The following is a 21,687-nucleotide window of genomic DNA, read 5'->3' on the forward strand; positions in this document are numbered from 1 at the left end:
GCCACACAGACCTTCTTCTTAAAAAATAAAAATATATAAAAGACCGGCATCGCGCCGGAGGCCACGCCCCCTCCTTGCAGCACTCTGCAAACGTGCTCCCTGGCCAGTTGTAAGTTGGGGAATTATTTCCCCTTCAATATTGAGGGTCCCTGAGGGCCAACTAGCCCACCAGGTGCTTCCAGTAAGCGCCGCTGCGCTGCGTTGCAGAGAGGTGGTCTAGGCCGTGCCCCTTTTTACATCTATCTGCAACGCAGCTCTGTGGCGCTTACTGGAGGTACCTAGTGGTCTAGTTGGACCCTAGGGACCCTCAGGATTCAAGGGGACTTAATCTCCCAACTTAAAACAGCCACAGGGCGTGTTTACACAGTGGGGAAGTGAGGGGACGGGGCCTGAGGTGACGTGTGCAAACACGCCCTGTGGCGCGTATTAAGAGCTAGTTTTTATCCCCTGCCCTATTATATACTAGGGGCTTACAGAGGCGGTCATGCTGATCACAGGGGGACCCCAACGCATTGTGTTCCCTAGTGTATGTAGGTGTTTTCACGGTATTCTGAGTGTCTTTTAACATAGCACTGGCTCTAGGACTGGTTAGTCAGACTCAGTTACCACCAGTATCCGTCTGAAAAAGCTGAGGGTACAGGATGATTTTGCAACTAGGCTTCTTTCTGCTCTTCTGTTTGTTCTTTCTGCACGTTATCCTTCTTCCTGCACTTTTCTTAGTCTTTGAGGACTTCTGTTGCTTCTTTCTGCATTTCTTTTTTTTTTCTTTCTGTGCGTTTTTTCTTCTTTCTTCACATGTCCCATCTCTGTAGGCATAGTTAGAAATTAGCATTTAAAAAAACCTTTGAAATTCACTGAAAATAACATAGGTTTCAGGCACGTTATAGTTAGGAATTAGCATTTAAAAAACCTTAGAAATTAACTGAAAAAACCCTAGGTTTCAGGGCCGTTATAGTTAGCTGGACTTTTCACTCGTACAAAACCATTGAAATTCCCCCGTTATAGTTAGTTCAGCTAACTATAACTCGCGCGCCCGCAATGCACTGCTGATGACGTCACATATTACATCACTCATGACCTGGTCAGTGACATCACTCATGACATCACAGATGACCTCTCAAATGACATCACCGATGACCTCATCCTTGTGATAGTGGCAGACCTCCTCTCCCCCCTAATATAACCTTTGATACACACATTCAAAAATAGAAACTAAAATTTTCAAAACAAAGGACATACCAATATCCGTTACAACAACCTATTCAGTAATTCTAAGATCCACATCCACATACACATCCACTCATTCACCAACAGTCCTATACAGTCACTCATACCTGTACTCACTCATCATATGTACTCCTACACCTATACATCCTGTTACACAACGCCACTCACCCATAGTTACTCACACACATAATCACTCATGCATATACAGTTAAACACACACCACCACACTTACTTCTACAGAAACTTACACATACTTAGTCTTTTAAACAGTCACTTATAGAAACACATACTTATTCATACATGAACTCTTTCAATCTCTCACTCACATATACTCACTTATATACACCAATAGTCACATATACTAGTATAAAACATATGTAGTTACTCATAAAGACGCTATTGAGACAGTCATTCACTCACTAACACACCCATACTCACACTCATCCACCCATACACTCCTGCACACGTGCTGTCTTCAACACATACAAACAGTGAGTCGCTCATTCATGCACCTATGCACTACGTAATACCCCCCACCGAACCATACAGACACTCAGACACTCATACTGATCCTCAAAAAAACTAATATAACGGTTTCTAATAAAATATTTTTTTTTTTTTAAAGAAACAACTAATAACCTATATAGACACTCGTGTAGCTACTCACCAACCCATGCAGCCACTTATACACAAAGTGAGAGACTGATACAGATATTTACATATTTAAACATTACTCACTAAGCCATGTATTCACTAAGATACACTTAATCAGTAAGTTATACAATCAATTTTTCAAAAACAAATCATCCATTTAGACACTTATCTTCCATCGACCTTGAGATATACATATATAAAACATGTAATTTTCAGAAAAGCACACATTCACTGGATGTCATCAGTGATGTCATGAGTGATGTCACTGACCATGTCATGAGTGATGTAATATGTGACGTCATCAGCAGTGCATTGCGGGCGCGCGAATTATAGTTAGCTGAACTAACTATAACAGGGGAATTTCAGTGGTTTTGTACGAGTGAGAAGTCCAGCTAACTAGAACGCCCCTGAAACCTATGTTTTTTTCAGTGAGAATATATATATATATATATATATATATATATATCTCCTGACGGGCACTCAAAGTGCTTGTGTTTCCTGCACATACCTGAAATGCATGAAAGCTTATCAGTGGGGCCGGATCGACTGGCCAAGTTTCTTTCAAACATATAATGTTTACGCTTGTTATGAAGTGAAAAACCTCCGGGTGTGTCAGTATGCGACTTAGGCCTGCCACGTTCCATAATATTAATGTGACTTCTGATTTAAATGGATTATCCGTGCATTCCGTGGTTACTGAGTTGTGGGTCAGGATTGCCAACCTTCTCCCTTCCCTCTTGGTTGATGCAAATGGTACAATTCTATCCATGCATCCAGTTATCTTCTCGTTCGTGCATGTAGTGGTAGAAAGGATGAGCGGGCTTATGACAGTTGTGCAACCTTGCTTTGTGAGTAAGTGTATGTCTTGGGTGTGGCCTGAAGAGTTGCCACTAGCCAGCTGCAGCCTAGCCACTAGCCAGCTGCAGCCTAGCTCTTTTCCCACTGATTGGTCTACATAGTCAATTTGCTTGTCTTGATGCTCCTTGCAACAGTTGATCCAGATCGTTTTTTTTAATATGCCCAGAGTGCGAAGCACTGTGTGCACTCTATAGAGTACTAAGAGGATTGTTAAATTTGTCAGTCTCTGTTATTCCTGCCTTTATTCAATATATACGGGTATTTCACTTGCTTTACTTTGCAAATTTCAATGCCCCATTGTTCGAATACTGAATGTTCTTTCCACACTTGCATTGCATGCAACTCTGAGCTCAAGGCCACAATTGTCTCCGCTTGCTGTAGAGAGCAGTAGGAATGCATAAACTGAACTCTGTTTATGTTGTCAGTGTGAATATGTGTTAAAGGGGGGATGTGCTGTACTAAGCACAAGACTTTGCTCTGTTTAAGCAAACCAAAGCGGATGATGGATGGAGTGTTGAACATTGCAAGCACTCACCCCCAGTCAACTGATCTGGGTTTAATCCATCATCATTCTTTAGCTCACTCCGCCACCCCAGTTCAGACATGGCCATATGCAAATCATTCTGACCCTGTGCCTCATGGGAACAGTTCAGCCCGAACTGCCAAGCCATGTCTTCCCTGGACCAGAAACATCATTCTGGGACCGGTATCTGAAAGACACGTTAGTGATAGATTCCTTACCTTAGAATATTCCCCAGGCGTCCGTCTGGATCCGGAAAGTTTTCTGCTTAGCAGTACCCCTGCGCGCCAGTAGGTGGCGCCGTGTGGCTCTGCGCCAGTCACTGGCATCGTGCGCGCCGGGTTAACGTCACGGAGGCTACTTAGGCCCCACCCATGCGCGCTGACGTCCGTTCTTTCTTTTTCCGCACCGAAAGCACCGATCCGGATTGAGCACGTACCTTGGTAATTTTTTGACCACTTTTTTGGAGACTTTTTTTTATCTCCTTCTCTTGTCTCCTGGTGCACGTAGGGATGCGCGACTTTAAGTCTTGCGGGTCGTGCCACTGTAATATGTCGGTGGCGGACCCCCATGATGTCTGCCTCTACTGCCTGGAGAACGACCACGACTCCCGGAATTGTCGGGACTGCCATGCCATGACCCCGAAGACATTACGGGAGCGGTGCCGGAAGTTGCTGGAGGTCTGGCACTCCTCTCACCGCTGCTCCGGGTCTAGGGGCCATTCGCGGGACCGCTCACGGGACCGCGGCCCTGCGTGTTCGCTCTCCGACGGCCCCCTGTTGCTCCCCGGAGGTGGACGTGGGGGACAGGGGTTCCGCCCCTCCGGCCCCTCCGGCTCCTCTGGAGCCTGGGAGTCCCGCGGCCTACCCGTTGTACCCGGATCCGTCAGCGACTCCCGAACAGCGGCAAGAGTTTCTTGCGGCCTTGGTCCGCCTGTTTAGGCCTCAGGCTCCCGTCTGCGTACCCTGCGGCCCCGTGTCCAGATCCTGTTGACCCGGCGGCTCCGGCACCAGCGCCGGAGCCACTGGATCCAGCGCCCGTGGCTCCGGCACCACAAGGTGCAACACCGCTGGCTCTGGCCCCGGCGCTGCCCTTGGCTCCAGCTCCAGCGCCGCCACAGGCGCCGCACTTGGTACTGTTTATCCTGCCTCTGCCTCGGTTCTCAGACCATTTAGTTCGGACCTGGGATCCTCATTGGGATGCGGCTCCGGTTCGGCTCCAGCCAGCGCCGCTCCCGGCACCGCTGGCCCCCTCTCCGGCTCCGGTCCTGCCACCGCGACCGGCTCCTTCTACCCCGGATTCAGATGAGGACTGGGACGGCTTCGAGGGCCCCCTTGCGCGGCAGTGTGACTCCGAGCAGGATTGGGGGGGATGACCTTCAAGATGCGGGTGAACTTAATGTGTCTTCTGACCTGGGGTTTGCCTCGCCTCTGCCTACTATGGAAGAGGGCGCTTCCTACACTATGGTGCTGCGTCGAGCCGCGGAGACTCTCCACCTCGACCTCCCTACGGTGGCCCTTAAGAACAACCTCCTTACGGAGGTGCTCCAGACTGCGTCTGCATCGTCGGAGCCACTGCTCCCTTTCAATGAGGCCTTTACCGAAGTCCTCTTGGGTACTTGGTTGCCGCTAGGTAATCCCGCCTTATTGACCACACACCCCACTCCTGAGAGCCTGGTCATGCAGGCCTTGACATCTGAGTGCCTTTCCCTCGGCTCTGCCGTATAAGGACTCTAAGAGGCTGCACCAATATGGCAAGAGGTTGTTCTCCTCAGCCAGTTTGGGGTTGAGGTTGGTTAATACCGCCTGCTTATTGGGCCATTACTCCCACGCAGTGTGGGATTCGGTGGCGGAGGTTCTGCCTCAGTGCTCTGAGGAGGTCCAGGCTGTCCTTTCCCAAGCAATTGCGGAGGGCAAAGATGCGGCGAAGTTTGCCATCAGGTGTGGTTTGGACACAGCTGATTCGTTGGGCAGGACTATTTCTACGACGGTGGTGTTGCGGCGCCACACCTGGTTGTGTTCCACTGGCTTCTCACCCGATGTCCAGAGTCATGGACATGCTCTTCGATGGCTCCCGCCTCTTTGCTGATAAGGCTGGCAATGCCCTGGAGCGCTTTAAAGGCTCGTGCCACGCACAAGTCTTTGGGTCTTTCCTCGAAAAACCTGCCCACAACGGGGTTTTGTTCCTTTCGTGGCCAGGGCAGGGGTACCCAGGCGCGCTCTTCCAGCAAGCCTGTGCAGAACCAGCCTCAGCGAGGCCGCGGATGTGGGTTCCGCATGGGCGGGTCTGGTAACCAGCGTGCGGGGTACTCCACCTCCACCCCGCTGCTTTCGCCTCAAAACCTTCCTAATCCGAGCTTCAGGGGGAACCACACGCCAGTGGGTGGCAGGGTTCACCTCCACCTCCTCCACTGGCACGAGATTACGTCGGACAAGTGGGTGCTGCAGATAATCTGCCAAGGTTACTCGCTCCCCTTTCTGTCCTCCCCTCCAGCCATGCCACCTCGGTACCACCGCATGTCGGGGGATCATTTGGCTTTTCTCCGTCAGGAAGTCACAGCCCTCCTGGCCAAGGGGGCCATTGAGTACGTTCCCGATCAGGAAGTAGGGAGTGGTTGCTATTCCCACTACTTTCTGGTCCCCAAGAAGCACAAGGAGTGCCTGCGCCCGCATCTTGGACCTCCGGGACATCAATCGCTTCCTCTAGAAGGAGAAGTTCAAGATGCTGACTCTGGCTCAGGTCCTGTCTGGCCTGGACCCTGGAGACTGGATGGTAGTGTTGGACTTGCGGTTCACAGTAGGCCAGGAGAATTTTCAGTTTGCTGTGCTCCCCTTCGGCCTTACCAGCACCCCTTGGGTGTTCACAAAAGTGATGGCGGCGGTGGTTGCAGCTCATCTGCGCAGGTCAGGGGTGTCCGTCTTCCCCTACTTCGATGACTGGCTCTTGAAGGCGGGTTTGCCCCAGGCAGTTGCCTCCCTCCTCCAGACTACGACCGACCTCCTGCATCTGCTGGGGTTCTCCATCAATGTGCCGAAGTCGCACCTGAGTCCCTCTCAGAAGCTCCCTTTCATCGGAGCGGTTCTGGATTCGACGCTGATTCGGGTTTATCCTCCCGAACAGCGAGTCCGGGATATTCAGGATATGGTTCCGCTCTTTCAGCCTCTATCCCGGGTTTTAGTCAAGATGAGCCTCCGGCTTCTGGGCCCGATGGCCTCCTGCATCCTGTTGGTACCGCATGCCAGATGGCATCAGGGCAACCTGTCCAATCATGTCCAGATCTCGGAGAGCACTGCACTGCAATTGGAGTGGTGGCTCACGAATCGCGATTGGGTCAATGGCAGATCCCTCTCCCTTCCCCAACAGGAGCACACAGTAGTGACAGATGCATCCCTCCTGGGTTGGGGAGGCCACATGGGAGAGGCCTCTGGTCTCCGGCGGAGTCCCGGCTCCATATAAACCTTCTGGAGCTGCGGGCGATCCAGCTTGCACTGGAGGCATTCCTTCCCTCTGTCCGGGGAAGTGTAGTGCAGGTGTTCAAGGACAACACCACCGCCATGTGGTATTGCAACAAACAGGGCGGGGTGAGGTCATGGACCCTATGTCAGGAGGCTCTGCGCCTCTGGACGTGGCTGGGAGATCAAGGCATTACCTTGGTGGTTGAACATCTGGCACGTTCTCTGAACGCCAGGGCGAACAAACTCAGCCGCCGGTGTATGGTGGATCAAGGTCTCTTTCTGTGATGGGGACAGCCTTGGTTATATCTATTCGCCACCGAAGAGAACACGCAATGTCATCAGTTCTGCGCGTTGGAATTTCCAAGGCGACCCTCGTTCGGAGATGCTTTTAGTCTTGAGTGGAGCTGCGGTCTGTTGTACGCCTTTCCGCCTATACCACTTCTGCCCAGAGTGCTGAAGATCAGGCGCGACCGAGCCCAAATTATTCTTGTGGCTCCGGACTGGGGTCGAAGAGTATGGTATCCTGAGGTACTCAGTATGAGCATTGATCCCCCGATCCGTTTGCCTCTTCGGGAGGATCTTCTGTCGCAGCAGCAGGGACGGTCCTGCACCCGAACCTGTCCAGCCTCCACCTCCATGCTTGGAGTTTGAGCGGCGACAGTTGACACCTTTCGATCTTCCTCCTGAAGTCTGTGATGTCATCTTGGCAGCCAGGCATCCCTCCACTAAAACGGTGTACGCCTGTAAGTGGAACAGATTTGTGGCATGGTGCACAGCTAAGACTGTGGATCCCCTTTCTGCCCCTCTTTCTGAAGTTCTTCTGTTCCTTCTCTCTTTGGCCCAGCAGGGCTCTACTCTGGGCGCTCTTAAAGGTTATCTTTCGGCCATCTCTGCCTTTCTACGGCTTCCAGATCAGCCTTCTCTTTTTAAGTCCCTGGTTGTTAACCGTTTTCTTAAGGGCATTACGCATACGTTCCCACCTGTGCCCTTCATAATGCCTCATTGGGACTTGAATCTTGTCTTGACTTTTCTGATGTGCGCTCCCTTTGAGCCCCTTCATAACTGTCCTTTACGTCTTGTTACTCTCAAGACGGCTTTCCTGGTAGCTATCACCTCTTCCAGGATTGTGAGTGAGCTCCAGGCTCTTTCTTCCAAACCTCCTTTCCTTTCTGTTCATTCGGACAAGGTGGTTCTGAGGACACGTCCTTCTTTCTTGCCAAAGGTTGTCATGCCCTTCCACATCGGGCAGATCATCACTTTGCCCACCTTTTTTCCGCCTCTGCATCCTTCAAGGGAAGAGGAGCGGCTCCACTGTCTGGACCCAAAACGTGCGCTTGCATTCTATCTGCAGCGTATCCAGCATTTCTGGGTGGATGATCAGCTCTTTGTTGGCTACATGGGCGCCAAAAGAGGTCGGGCGGTGCACAAGCGGACCATCTCCCGGTGGGTCGTTCTGTGCATCAAAGCCTGTTACTCCTTGGCCAAGAAGGAGCCTCCTGTGGGACTGCGTGCCCATTCGACCAGGGCAACTGCAGCCACTACTGCCTTGGGGCGCGGTGTCCCCTTGCAGGATATTTGTCAGGCAGCTACGTGGGCCTCGCTGCACACGTTTACCAAGCACTACTGCCTTGACCGTCAGGTCCGGAGAGACTGCTTCTTTAGCCGTTCTGTGCTCCGTGACTTTCTGGTGTAATCTTGTTCGCAGACCCACCACCGGGGTTGGTATTGCTGGGGTATCTATTCTAAGGTAAGGAATCTATCACTAGCATGTCTCTTTCAGATGCACAAGTTACTACTTGTGTAACGATACATCTGTAAGAGACATTAGTTAGTGATAGATTCCTTACCGCCCCACCCATCCTCCCCGTTCTGTAAACAGATTACTAGGTTAAGCTCCTCCCCTTTTAGGATCCTAGTTTTATGCACCAAAGGTCAGTTTCTCACATGACTCTGCGTTTCGGCGCGGAAAGTTGTCTACAGAACTGACGTCGGCGCGCATGGGTGGCACCTAAGTAGCCTCCGAGACGTCATCCCGGCGCGCACGACACCAGTGACTGGCGCAGAGCCGCACGACACCACCTACTGGCGCACAGGGGTACTGCTAAGCAGAAAACTTTCCGGATCCAGACTGACGCTTGGGGAATATTCTAAGGTAAGGTATCTATCACTAACTAATGTCTCTTACAGATATATCGTTACACAAGTAGTAACTTGTGCTTCTGGCTAATCAGCTGTAATCAGCCAGGCCAGCTTGAATCCAGTGGCAAAGTGAGCAAGGGACCCACGTCTGGGCATACCCTTCCAACTTAGGGTGAACAAAGCAAAACCAAAGGGGATGATACCACTGGATTCAAGCTAGCCTGGCTGATGACTGCTTATTAGCCAGAAACCGGTCCCAGAATGCTTGTTTCCGGTCCAGGGAAGACATGGCTTGGCAGTTCGGGCTGGACTGTTCCCATGAGGCGCAGGGTCGGACTGATTTGCATATGGCCATGTCTGAACTGGGGTGGCGGAGTGAGCTATAGAATGATGATGGATTAAACCCAGATCAGTTGACTGGGGTTGAATGCTTGCAATGTTCAATACTCTGTCCATCATCCCCTTTGGTTTTGCTCTGTTTAATACATCTTTTTCTTCCCTTGAAGGTTTTAGCGGTTGCAGGATGAGTTGAGTCATAGTACCATCATGGTCCCTCTTGCTGGTTGTTCAAGGCAAATTATGATTGTTAATGTCTGGTGATCTCACCGTAACTGGAGTCCTTCTGCTAATATCTCTTGATGCCTGGCTAGACAAGTGTTCCGGATTGTTCCTTTGAGTGGGTGATTGAATGGGCCCACTTGTTTTTTTTTTTTGTTGAAAAATCTGTTTATTGTTTAGCAAATTTTACAGCTTACAGACAGGCATCAGGCCTCCATTAACTTTGACCATATCATAAAGTAGTAGGCAAGAACAGAGGAGCAGTACCGTGAAACATGGGGACCTCTCTCCCGACATTCAATGGTGTCAGTGACCAAGGGGTGATAATACGAACCCCAATACGATACACAATATCATGTTTTGGTATGATAGGTCCAGTGGTATTGTGCACAGAGTCCACGCAAATTCATCAGGTTACTTGCGGGTACATATAATAAAAGAGAACATAAACAGGGGGCAGAACGTCAAGAACCCCCAGTAACCAAGAACAGCAGCAGAGTCCGACATGCAAACGTATATTTCACATTATCTCTCCAGCCCTTCCGCACCCTCCAGCATCCCTCAAGTGAGCAGTCCCACATAGGAAACCCGGTATTGCCCACCCTGGGCATCGGGCATTACGCAGCTGACTACTTGGCAGGCAAATGAACCTCATACACCTACTCAGCAATCTCCGGGAACACCCCTCCCCCCTGAGCAGTGTCTCTCCGCCGTGTCCCCCTCAATCCGTGTCAAGGCCTGCAGGAGACCTTCCCACTGTGTCGTGATAGGCGTCTTCCGAAGTCCCAGTGTTTCCTCTCTCAGGAAAGCTTTGCCTTCCGCCTTGGCCCATGCCTGGAGTGAAAACCACCATTCCTGTGTGTGTGGTGGATCCGGTGCCGTCCAGCGTTTAGTGAGTAGCCTTTTAGCCACCACCAACCCCAAGTCGAGGAAGCGGGCGGTGACGTTCATAGCTGGCGTTCTGAGGAATAGGTGAGGTAGGTAGACGGGCCACTCAAATGGTATGGTACGACCTGTGCATATATGCAGCGCCTCGTGGACTGACTCCCAATATGGGCGCAGCTTGTGGCAACTCCATAGCATGTGTATCAGCCCAGCTCCTAACTCTGTGTCTATGCGATGGAAGTATCTTTTAATCATTTCGTGTGTTAGGTACGCCCTGTGAAGTATAAACAGCTGTATCTGGCGGAATCGCATGTTGCGGGGTATGCGTGTTGGGCTCTGTAGCATCTTGCCCCATTCCCTATCGTCCAGTGGCCTCTCCAGGTCTATCTTGTGGCGTGGCGGGTCTAGGCTGATCGCCGCATGCTTGTGGAGGGAGGCCGCAAACTACCGTATCAAGTGCCTACCCCGCTCCATCACATGTAGATCCTGTATGGTGAGGTGTTGGCCTGGTTCCACCTCCATGTCCCCCCATCTAGCAGTCAATGTCGCAACCAGGGAACGGTGTCTGAGGAATTGCCCAGGTGGCAGGCCTGCCTCATCGACCAGGGATTCATACTTCATGAGAGTGCCGTCCCGATAGAGGTCACCCAGGGTCTGTATGTCTGCTGCATGCCACTCCGTTCGCTCAGGAGCGGTGAGCACCCCCAGCCCGCTAGGGGAGCCCTCCAGTGGTATAGCCGGAGGATAAGGAACCAGGGTTCAAGTAAGGTAGAGGCTGCGACGGCAGCATTTGTAGGCCACTACCATGAGTGGTGTTGGCGTTGAGGCATTCGTGGCAGGGTGAAAGAGCTTGGTGATGTCAGCTAGAGACAGGGGAGGTGCTGTTGTTGCAGTGTCATCGAGGCCCCTACCTGCTACCAGCGGGCTATCCATTGTAGCTGCGCAGCCAAATAATAATGTTCAAAGCACGGCGCAGCCAGGCCTCCCTGATCGGTAGGTAAATAGAACTTGGGCAGAGTAATCCTATGCCGCACGTTACCCCAGATGAAATGAGTGAGTGTGGTGAAGAAGACCGCCGGGATATATGCTGGCAGATTGGCAAAAAAGTACAGAAGACGGGGGAGTATCACCATCTTGGACAAGGCTACCCTGCCGGTGACTGTGAGTGGGAGCGTGCTCCAAAAACACATCTGGGTCTTAATCGCCATCACAGCCCTGCCCAAATTGCCCTCGATGAGGTCCACCGGCTGGCGGTATATCTGGACTCCTAAGTATCGGAAAGTGTCCGCTTTCCACTGCACATGCACGCCATCTAGGATATAGCCTGGGTCCAGGATATCCCCTTTAAACACAAAAAGTACTGGCACAGTGTAGCAAACATTTATTTTTGTTCTGGAGTAAGTGGAGGAAGTGTATTTGATCACTAACCAACCATGCTCAATATATTATATAGAGTCACCCCATCCAGAATGCTGCAAATTAAAAATTGTAAAAGTCAATATAGTCAAAGTAGAGAAACAGAATGAGAGAGAATGTGAAGTCAGTCCAAAGATAAAGAAACTCTTCCGTTTTTAAAGGTGTGTGTCCAGGGAAGGTGATCTTTGACTCCTTCTTGCCCTGATGAATTTGCCTCAAATCAACTGGCAATGAAACATGTTGGCCGTCATTATCAAGGTATGCAACATGCTGTGTTTTTAAAGAGAGGGATAGACTCCTAACCAGAATAAATAATTACTTGAGTCTATTACCCCTCCCCACCTTTTCCTGTCCTTGTTTGCACAGTTTGTTTCTTTTTTGTTTTCACATTACACTGTCCTGTGTTTTGTGTTGTCTCACTGGACACTACACACCCTTTTTTTCCTTGAGAGAGAGTCGCCAATGATGAAACTGACGTGGGCAAGCTGGTGAGAACCAACCAGTAGCTCCTCTGGTGGTGCGCACCTGAGGTACTCTCTCTCTCTCTACACATTTTTCACTTCTTTATTATTTGAGGGTCTGTGTAGAGTTTCTTTATCTTTGGACTGACTTCACATTCTCTCTCATTCTGTTTCTCTACTTTGACTATATTGACTTTTACAATTTTTAATTTGTAGCATTCTGGATGGGGTGACTCTATATAATATATTGAGCATGGGTGGTTAGTGATAAAATACACTTCCTCCACTTACTCCAGAACAAAAATAAATGTTTGCTACACTGTGCCAGTACTTTTTGTGTTTAAACTATTATTGTTTGGAGGGCGTTCTGGCACGTTTTTCCTCTGTGGCTTCTTTTTGATTTAATCCAGGATATCCCCACCAAACGCATAAAGACAGGACTTAGTGGCGTTCACCTTGAGTCCCGAGAGAGCGGCGAAGTCTAGCAGTATGCGCTCCAGAGTGACCGGAATGTTACTAACATCTCTGACGAACACCAGAAGATCATCTGCGTACAGTGTCACCTGATGCATCGCGTCACCTAGGGGGATTCCATCTCCTAGTGTCGTACGCAGTGTTGCGGCTAGGGGCTCTATTGCCAACGCAAACAGGAGGGGCAAAAGCGGGCACCCCTGCCTGGTGCCCCTGCAGATTGGTATTGCAGCAGAGATGTAGGACCCAGTTTTTACCCTCACTGTAGGATTCTTGTACAGGAGTGCGACCATCTGGAGAAACCCCAGGCCCAGTCGGTATCGCATCAGCACTGCTCTGAAGTAGCCCCACTCCAAACAGTCGAAGGCTTTTTCAAGATCCAGTACGAGACAACTCGCCCTAGGCCACCTCTGCAAACTATCCGAGGCCACCCTAAAGAACCGCCGCAGATTCAGTGAGGTACTGCGCTTAGGCACAAATCCGTTCTAGTCGCTGTGGACCAATTGAGGCACCACCGGCGCCAGGCGCTCCGCCAACACCTTTGCAAATATTTTATGGTGCACGTTAAGTAGAGCCAGGGGTCGGTATGATCCCAGACTCACGGGGTCCCTGTTTGGTTTAAGCAGGGACACCAGGTAGGCCTAGTGCATTGAAGGGGGCAGAACGCGCGCCTTGAGAGCTGTGGAATAAAGAGTGTGCAGTTTCAGCACTAGGGACTCCCTGTAGGCCTTATAGTATTCAGCCGGGAGGCCATCCGGACCCGGCGCCTTCCCGGTGGTCATGGAGCCGATCGCCTCACCAATCTCCTCCAAGGTAAGGGGGCCGTCAAGCGACTCCAGATGTTCTCCGGGGACCGTGGGTAGGCGGACAGCTTCCAAGAAAATGTCCAGCTCGAGCCCGGAGCAGTGCCCTGCGGAGCGGTACAGCCACGCATAGTGGTCGGATATCACCCGGTGTATTTCGCGCTGCGTTTATACCAGGGAGCCCTCAGGCGTATGTATGGCCCCAATCGGGGCGTTTTCCTGTTTGAGTAGCCAAGCTAGCAAGCGACCTGCCCTGTCGGCTTGGGCATGAGTGCGTGTAATTGTGGCAACGCAGACACTCCAGGAGGTCAGCATGCTGCGCCCGAAGACGTGCCGGATGCGCGGAGTGGCGACTCCCGCCGTCTCGCTCATATTTAAGTAATTGTGTTTCGAGGCGAGTGAATGACCACACCAAGTGTTTGCGTATGTTCCACGTTGCACCGAGGCAGTGGCCCCTTATAGCAGTTTTATGGGCATCCCACTCCACCAGCGCACTGCTCGCCGTCCCGTCATTCAGTTCAAAATACTCCAGGATAGCCGTTCCCAGAGATGCACGAAATTCCGGATGTTCTAACGCGGCTGGTTGAAGATGCCATGTGTGTACAGGGGGGCGACCAGGGTCCCAGTTCAGTCGCAGCTTCAGGGGATTGTGGTCTGAATGGGTACGCCCCAGATACTCAGCATCTTCAATCAGCGGGACAGTGCCTGGGAGCCCATCACCCTGTCCAATCGCACGTGAAGATCGTGCACTGCAGAGTAGTAAGAATATATACAAGTGTCAGGCTGCAGGCAATGCCACACATCTAGCAACGCCCAGTGTGAAAGCCATCCGGCGAGGGCCCGGGCGTTCGAAACGGCCTGCTTGAATGGGCCCACTTGTTGATGTCAACACCATTAGCAATGTTTTTAAATCTCATGGTAACTGATAGTTCTCCTTCTTTTGAAAGCTTGGTTGTGCTTATGAGTTGGTATTTCCCAAGGTTGCCTGTCCAGGGGTGGGTGTGTTGTCAAACATGTGTGTTTTCATTTGGGGTTTAAGTGTGCTTTGTGTTCCTCGCAGTTTTGCAGTGTTTGAGGGGTCTGTGTTGTCATTTGAAAGCCGCAGGGTGCTGTGCTCACCTAGGTCCTAAATTACTGTTGACTTCTGGGTTTGTGGTTCCGTCCCTTGGAGTGGTTACATGTTTGTTCAACCTGTTTTTGCACATTACTGAAAATTTGAAAAGTGTTTAATTGGACTTGGTCGCTATGATTGGGTATATCAGTCTGGTATGGTATATGAAGCTTTTGTAACATTTTAGGTGCATCTTTCTTATTTTTCTTTAGCCTTTTTTTCTCGGGTCCTAATGAGTGGTTAAATTGGTTTAATTGTGTGCGTTATTGGCTGTATTGGCAGTGTCAGAACGTACTAGACTGTTGATCTTGTGCACCCATTTCATTCCCTAAGTTCTGCCCTTCGTTTAGTTTTCTTGTGCTGTTGAGGGATTAGGGACCAACAGTGAGATTGTAGTGCCCGGGCTAGGAATCAGCCCTCCTGCTTTCTTGAGTTGGGTAACAGTGGGTAGTTCTGTGGTTGCTGTTGTGGGCCCCTATTTGGGTTTATTATGGTTTGTCATCTTAAGGTTATCCACAGGTAATTAAAGTAGCTCCAGGAGGGTACAGATTTTTTCTACAGTAGAGGCGCAAGCAAAGATCATGCTATCATAGTTTTGTTTGGTTGCATTGATTTTTGTTTCAAGATTAGCGACTTCTGAGTCTACATTTGATATGGAGTTAGCTACTGACAACATTAGGTCTGTCTGAAGTTCAAGTTTGTGTGATTGCCATGTAAGTATGCTTGTTACGGCCAGCAGAGATGTTTTAATTGACAGGATTGGATGGAATAGCGGTTGATAATGGCAGTGGAACAAAGAGGCTTTAAGGATGGGCACTCCACGGTTGACCACTGTTTTGTTTTTGGCAGTGGCGCGGAAGTCTATGGAACCGCAAGGGAAGTTGTGTTGCTGCTTCGTTGACTTCTGTGCGGCATTCGACCTAGTGGATAGGTGATACCTCTGGGAGACCTTAAGGAAATATAATATCCCAGAGGGACTCCTGGTAGTCATCCAGGAGTTACATAGACATAAATGGGTGCAAGTCATCAAGGATACAGCCGGGGCCCTGACTCCGAACATAATGATCGAGAATGGTCTAAGGCACGGCTGTGTATTAGCCCCCTTACTTTTTGCTATATACCTGGCTGATCTCCCATCTGCTCTGAAGGTGAATTTGAGTGCCAGCCCTAAAATGAACGGGAAACCACTTTCCTGCTTATTGTATGCCTCCCAGCTTGTGATCTCTTTATCCAATCAACCGGAGGTCAGAGCTGCCAGTTTCCATGCATGTCTCACTGAGATTATGACCTGGATGAACCATAGCTTCCTGAAAATCAACACTGACAAAACTGAGGTGATAGAGTTCGGCCAGTGCAGACCACTTTGCAATTACTACTGGTGGCCGGCAGAACCTGGGGAATGTCCGAGCCCTGCTGCTTAGGTCAGGAATCTCGGAATCGTCTTCGATGACCAGTTGAATTTTTCCGCCCAAGTCAACAAATACAAAAGACGGTGGTGGTCGCCCTGTTTTTTTGTCCAAACTGGGCTATTGCAACGTTATTTTTCTGGGAATTGACAAGACGCAGATGAGAACTGCAATCATTACAGAATGTGGCAGCACGCCTGCTTTTAAACATACCAAAAGGACAATCAACTTCGGCAGGGATAAAATCACTGCACTGGCCCCCGATCCAGCAGCCAGTGGAATTTAAGGCCTTGTGCCTGGTGCACAAGGCACTATATGGTGGGGGGGGTAAATATCGTTTACAACGATATTTTTACAACGCTGTCTTTGACCCCGCATACATTTTCTCCGCAAGTGCACTTACCCCGCATACCATCACTCCGCATTTTTTTACTCTGCATGTGCATTTGAAAGGCATGCCTTTACAACGCAAATCGTTGTAAAGGTATGTATGGTAAATGCACATGCGGAGTAAAAAAAAAAAGATTTTGGGCGGCGATCCATCCACGTTGTGAGGAAACGGGCTTTTCCGTTTCCTCACATCGACGTGCACTGCCCCTCACAGAAAGACGACGTTAAGTTTTTTTAGGGGTTAGGGTAGTGTATGTGTTGTGTAGGGTTGTGTTTGTGTAGTGGAGGGTAGTGTTTTAGGGTAGTGTTAGTGTAGGGTAGTGTTTGTGTAGTGTAGGGTAGTGTTTTAGGGTTTAGGGTTGTGGTGTAGGTGTAGTTTAGGGTTGTGTGTAGTGTAGGGTTGTGGTTTAGGGTTTAGGGTAGTGTTAGTGGAGTGTAGGGTAGTGTTTGTGTAGTGTAGGTTAGTGTTAGTGTACCCTCACATACCTGTAAAACTTTTACTAGGAGTATACCTTTACCACGCATGCCTTTGCGTTGTAATGGCATGCGTGGTAAAAGTATAGTCGTGGTAAAAGTTTGCGTTACTATAAAATGCGGGGTGATAGAATTTGCGTTATAAAAATTTCATGACGGTATACGGAGTGATGGTTAGTGGAGTAACGTGATATATTCTGGTGGGGGTGCTGAGGATATTCAAAAAATGTTCTTACCCTATACCCCCTCGCGCGTTCTAAGATCAGCAAATTCAGGCCTAATACTTACCACAAAGATTAGGCTGGCAAGGTGGGGTGGTAGGATGTTGTTGAATTCTGCAGCAAAACCTTGGAATAGAATGCTAGTAGCCATGAGATGTCAGTCCAACAGGCAGCTCTTTAGGAAGACATTAAAAACATGGCTGTTTGCCTGTGCCTAGTTCTCTCAGAATGCAGAGGTTTCTCCCTCCCACATACACTAGCGCCAAGACGCCACGTCATTCGAGCGCTTTAAAAACATTTATCCTATCCCGACGACTTGGTAATCTTTGACCAGACTGAGATGGGATTGCAAAGGAAGTTAACTGCTTTTAATGAATACTGCGTGGTTAAATGTCTGACTGTAAATATGGACAAAACTAAAATCCTATGCTTTAGGGAAAAAAGCCCGGAGTTTTAACTGGTATCGGGGCCCAACCAAATTGGAAAAGGTGAACAAGTATAGATATCTCGGCATCTGGTTTGTAAAGTCTATAAAATGGAACACGCACTTGGTGGCCCAGAATGCCAAAGCCCATACATCAGGGTGGGTTAAGAAAATGTAACCGTATTTATGGGGATATGTCCCACAGACCACTACTGAAAGCTTATAAGGCAATGATAGCCCCACATGTGCAGTACGGAACTCAAGTCTTGTGCCTAAGTGGGAAGACTAGTTTGGACACTGAAGAAGGGAAATGTCTAAAACCATTGATGTCATTACCGGGCTCGTCTATGATCCAGGCAATCAGATTGGAACTAGTTCCGACATCATGGAACGTACAGGTGCAAGTGGTCCTTCTGAGATTTTGGAAAAGATTGAGATCTGAGGAAGTCAAGAAATTATCTCAATGGTGCAAGGATGAAGCCTTGCATAGTGTACTAAAATGGGCAAAAGAGGTCCGAATGAAATTCCTCTGTTTGTAAAATCTAAAAGTGAAATTTGACCAGCAGTCCCTCTTGGTAGAAGCGACGAATGGTGAGCTTAGAACAGTAGGGAAGGAAGTATCCAGGCTAGAAGATCTGAGGTACCTGAGAAAGAAAGAATCTGTTCATTTTATGATGAATAACTGGGAGAATGAAATTTGGTACCCCCTACCTGGATACACTACCCAACCTAGGCCTTAGAGCCAAAGTGATTAGATGGAGAATAGGCATCAATCATTGTCTATCACATGTAAGTAGAAAATCTGTAATGGTACGATCTGATGGCAAATGCTTTTGTGGATTGGGTACAAAGTGTGACAATTTACATATTGTAATGGATTGTCAAAATTTCTTACCCCAGCTGAAATTGTTTTTACGACCCATCTTTCTAAAATACGGTGTAACTGAGCGTCTAGTAGCGATTAAACTCCTTAATGACATGCCAAACCTTGACATAGCAAATGCTATTGAAAAATATATGAAGGGGATACAAAGGTCCTTGCTGGAAACAGAAATGGCTGGATAAGAATTAGCCTGTAAGTAAAGACTGTCATTTCTCCAAATACATTTTTTAGGGGGTAGTATTAGTTTTAAGATATATTTTTAGAGATATTTTTATTTTTGAGAATATTATGGGTGCTTTTATACATGGAAAACTTGTAAGCTGTTGGAGTGAGGCAGGAATTGCCCCTTCAAGGTGTCATTGAAAATTTGTGTTGTATGTTTTAAAATATTTATTGTAATATGTTTTTATGTTGTTTAAAGACCTATGGTCTAAACAAACGTATTTCTAAACCGACAGGAGAATAACCTTGGTTGTGGAGTTGCCATAAGGTGTGGTTTAGTATCAAGCTTTTGAAGCTTAAGATTTGGAAGCACAAGAGCTGCTGGTTATGAGACACAAATGAAGGGTCTCACAGCTTCTCTCCTTAAACAGTGTGCCAATTCAGGGACACTGTGAGGGTAGGAGCCACATGGTACAAGCAGGGGTACAATGAAAATAATGCTGCAGCGGGGGCTGCAAGCAGTAGGACTAACAAGTCTTCACCCTGTGAGCAAGTCGCACCAACCTAACATTGGCTGCCCCCACTTGCCATTGGTTGTCGCCAAGCACCTATGCACTTACTGCCTCGCCACTCGGGCATCCTACAGCCATCTACCCCCTCCGCCCGTTCTGCTGTCCAGCTCTGTTGTTCGACAGCTGGCCTGAGGACCCGTATGGGCCCTGATGAGCTGGGGCTGCCGGCTGTGGGTTGCTGGCGGACTTTCATCTGCTTCCTGCTCCTCTGCTGTTTGGCTCCCGCTCCGACCTGCGTCCGGTGTTTAGCTCAGCCCTACTCTTCCTTCCAAGTAAGTAGTGCACCCACCAAATGGGTCTGTCCAACCCACAGTATCCGTCTCCAAAACGCACTATTCGTCGGCTTGCAGCTTCATAACGTGAGTTAATATATGAACATTGCATTGTGCATGTTTAAAATGTTATGGTTCAATTAATACATTTGCCAACATAAAGCAAATGCTGCATTGAATAGTCACGTTTATGTGGTGCATTCATGTTTTTATTTTTATATATTTTTTACTCCCTAGGAGGAAAATGACAAAGCATATAATTTTAAGTGGTACACCAAATATGCCTGTCCTGAGATACCCGTGGAATGTGAAGTGACTGATCCTGTATCCCTGGAGCAGTACGACTTATCAAGGTAACAAAGAAATAATTTCTACGTTTTTTTTCCCATTGGCGAATTGGACTGGTAACTTGTGTTATGTGAAGCTTGCAACGATCAAACATTTTTCTAAAAAGCAAGACCACTTCTACAAGTTCATGTGTATTTTTAGTTTAGTGTTATTTTGGTGGCAAGTGTTTCAATGCGCCTATAAAGACAGGCCATAGGTGAAAGAGCAAGTGAATATTTGTGCCCATCTCTAGAGAGTGTAGTCCTAATGTGGTTGTTGCTTTGACAACCCCACCCAGGCTTACATTTTACAGTGTTTGCCTTACTTCCATTATGACATGCTTATCCTCTCCACCCGCCCATCGTGACTGGAATAGTCAGATCTACAACTCCATTTATGTGCCAGCCAATGTTCTTCATCAGTGTTTCCCTTCAACATTGACAAAGGAACCTGCATCTGTGGTTATCTGTTGAGCTGTTCCTCAGAGTGGAGTGTAATGTCTCTCTGATTTTGGATTTTGCAAATTGAAGTCATAATTCCGTTTAACAAGGCACTGACCATTAACACTGGCATGCATACATGCACGCACTTGCTACTTTTGAATTGTCATCCATTTGGAGTACTCACTGCGCGATAACACATGAATTTTCTATGCAAATATTTCGTTAAAGAATGCATGGGAATATGAATATTTTGAAGCATGCATTTTTAAAAGATTTACTCTGATTGTAATCAATTGACAAATGAAACCAATGTTGGAAACTCATGAGGCTTACTTATCAATGCCAGTTGGAAGACAAAAGTAGGGGGGGTGGGAACCTTTCTATGTGGCAGGTCATGTGTAGACCTGGGTGTTGAACTCTGCTTCGTTTGTGGAGTTTGCAAAGTTTTTTTTTTTTTTAACTCCGCGCTCTGTGGAGCTTCCAACCGTAGATTGGCGAGCAAGGAAAATCCAAAGCGAGACCGCTTCACAGCGAGATTTCTAAACGTGGTGAGTCGCAGATGGTCGCTTCCGCTCTCGTTGAGAAACCTTCCGTTCACGTTGAGGAAGCTGCTGCTCGAGTAGAACTAGTCTAGCAGCAGAAAGAAGTAGCACCCTCTTGCACTGAGCGTGATGCTGTTCGCACTGATTTTACAGCGCAGGGCAAACATTTGGCATCAAAAATCAGCGCGAGCGACGCGAGGTAATGCACTCTGTTGTTCGCAGATCTCTGTTTAGCTTGGCGGAGTTTTTTGTCACTTCGCAGAATTCCTTGAACTCTGCCCACGCCTAGTCATGTGGGGATAAAAGGTCGAAGCGTGCACCTCACAGTTTGAAGACCTCTACTCTGCTCATTTGTTACTAGATCAATTATTTGGTGGTGCGTTTAAAATATTTTGTTTTTTGTAATGGTAAAGCAGAAATCTTACAAGAAATCATATTTATTCACTTTGTTCATTCAATGTTTTAAAAAAGCCTATTGAGGCAAGTTACACCACAGCCACTGACCACCATAGTTGAGTAATACATTTTTGGTTTGCATGCTAACGAGTAAAAATCACACATTTGTGTTTGTATTGGGAAAGCTGTTGCATGCATGCAGATCCAGGAGAAAGACTAGAGTTATTTGTACTTGTGTAGGGCCACAGTGGCCATGAAGTTCAAACTTACATAGGATGACACTGTTTAACGTCGATGATGTATCATTACACCTGTTTTTTTAATTTTGCTAGGAACAAGTTAAATTTGTGTAATATTTGTAAAGGAAATTAGTTCAAACAATGTGTTTGGATAGACTATGTGCATGCATACGACCAGATGCAATGCATTTTTCTTTCGGGTCCTTTACTTGACAGAGCTGTAGCTTAATCACAATGCTACTTTTCATAAACTATCTGGTCTCACTAAACATTAAAACCCTCACTTTAGACGGTGAAGTACACTAGAAAGGATTTATAGGAGAAGCTTGTGAGTCATTGTAATGGCTACGCAAACTTGGGTGAAGATAGAAGAGAGAC

General features: G+C 48.3%; 1 protein-coding gene across 1 annotated transcript in view; it reads left to right on the forward strand.

Annotated features, from left to right (window-relative positions):
- IGF2R (insulin like growth factor 2 receptor) overlaps positions 1 to 21,687 on the forward strand; it is a 1,674,612-nt gene that overhangs the window by 529,807 nt on the left and 1,123,118 nt on the right. Inside the window, exon 17 of the mRNA XM_085611652.1 lies at positions 19,600 to 19,715. Within this exon, the coding sequence (XP_085467778.1) occupies positions 19,600 to 19,715 (116 nt within the window). The remainder of the gene's footprint in view (positions 1 to 19,599; positions 19,716 to 21,687) is intronic.

The sequence above is a fragment of the Triturus cristatus genome, chromosome 6 (genome assembly GCF_964204655.1).
Source record: "Triturus cristatus chromosome 6, aTriCri1.1, whole genome shotgun sequence".
Classification (NCBI taxonomy): domain Eukaryota; kingdom Metazoa; phylum Chordata; class Amphibia; order Caudata; family Salamandridae; genus Triturus; species Triturus cristatus.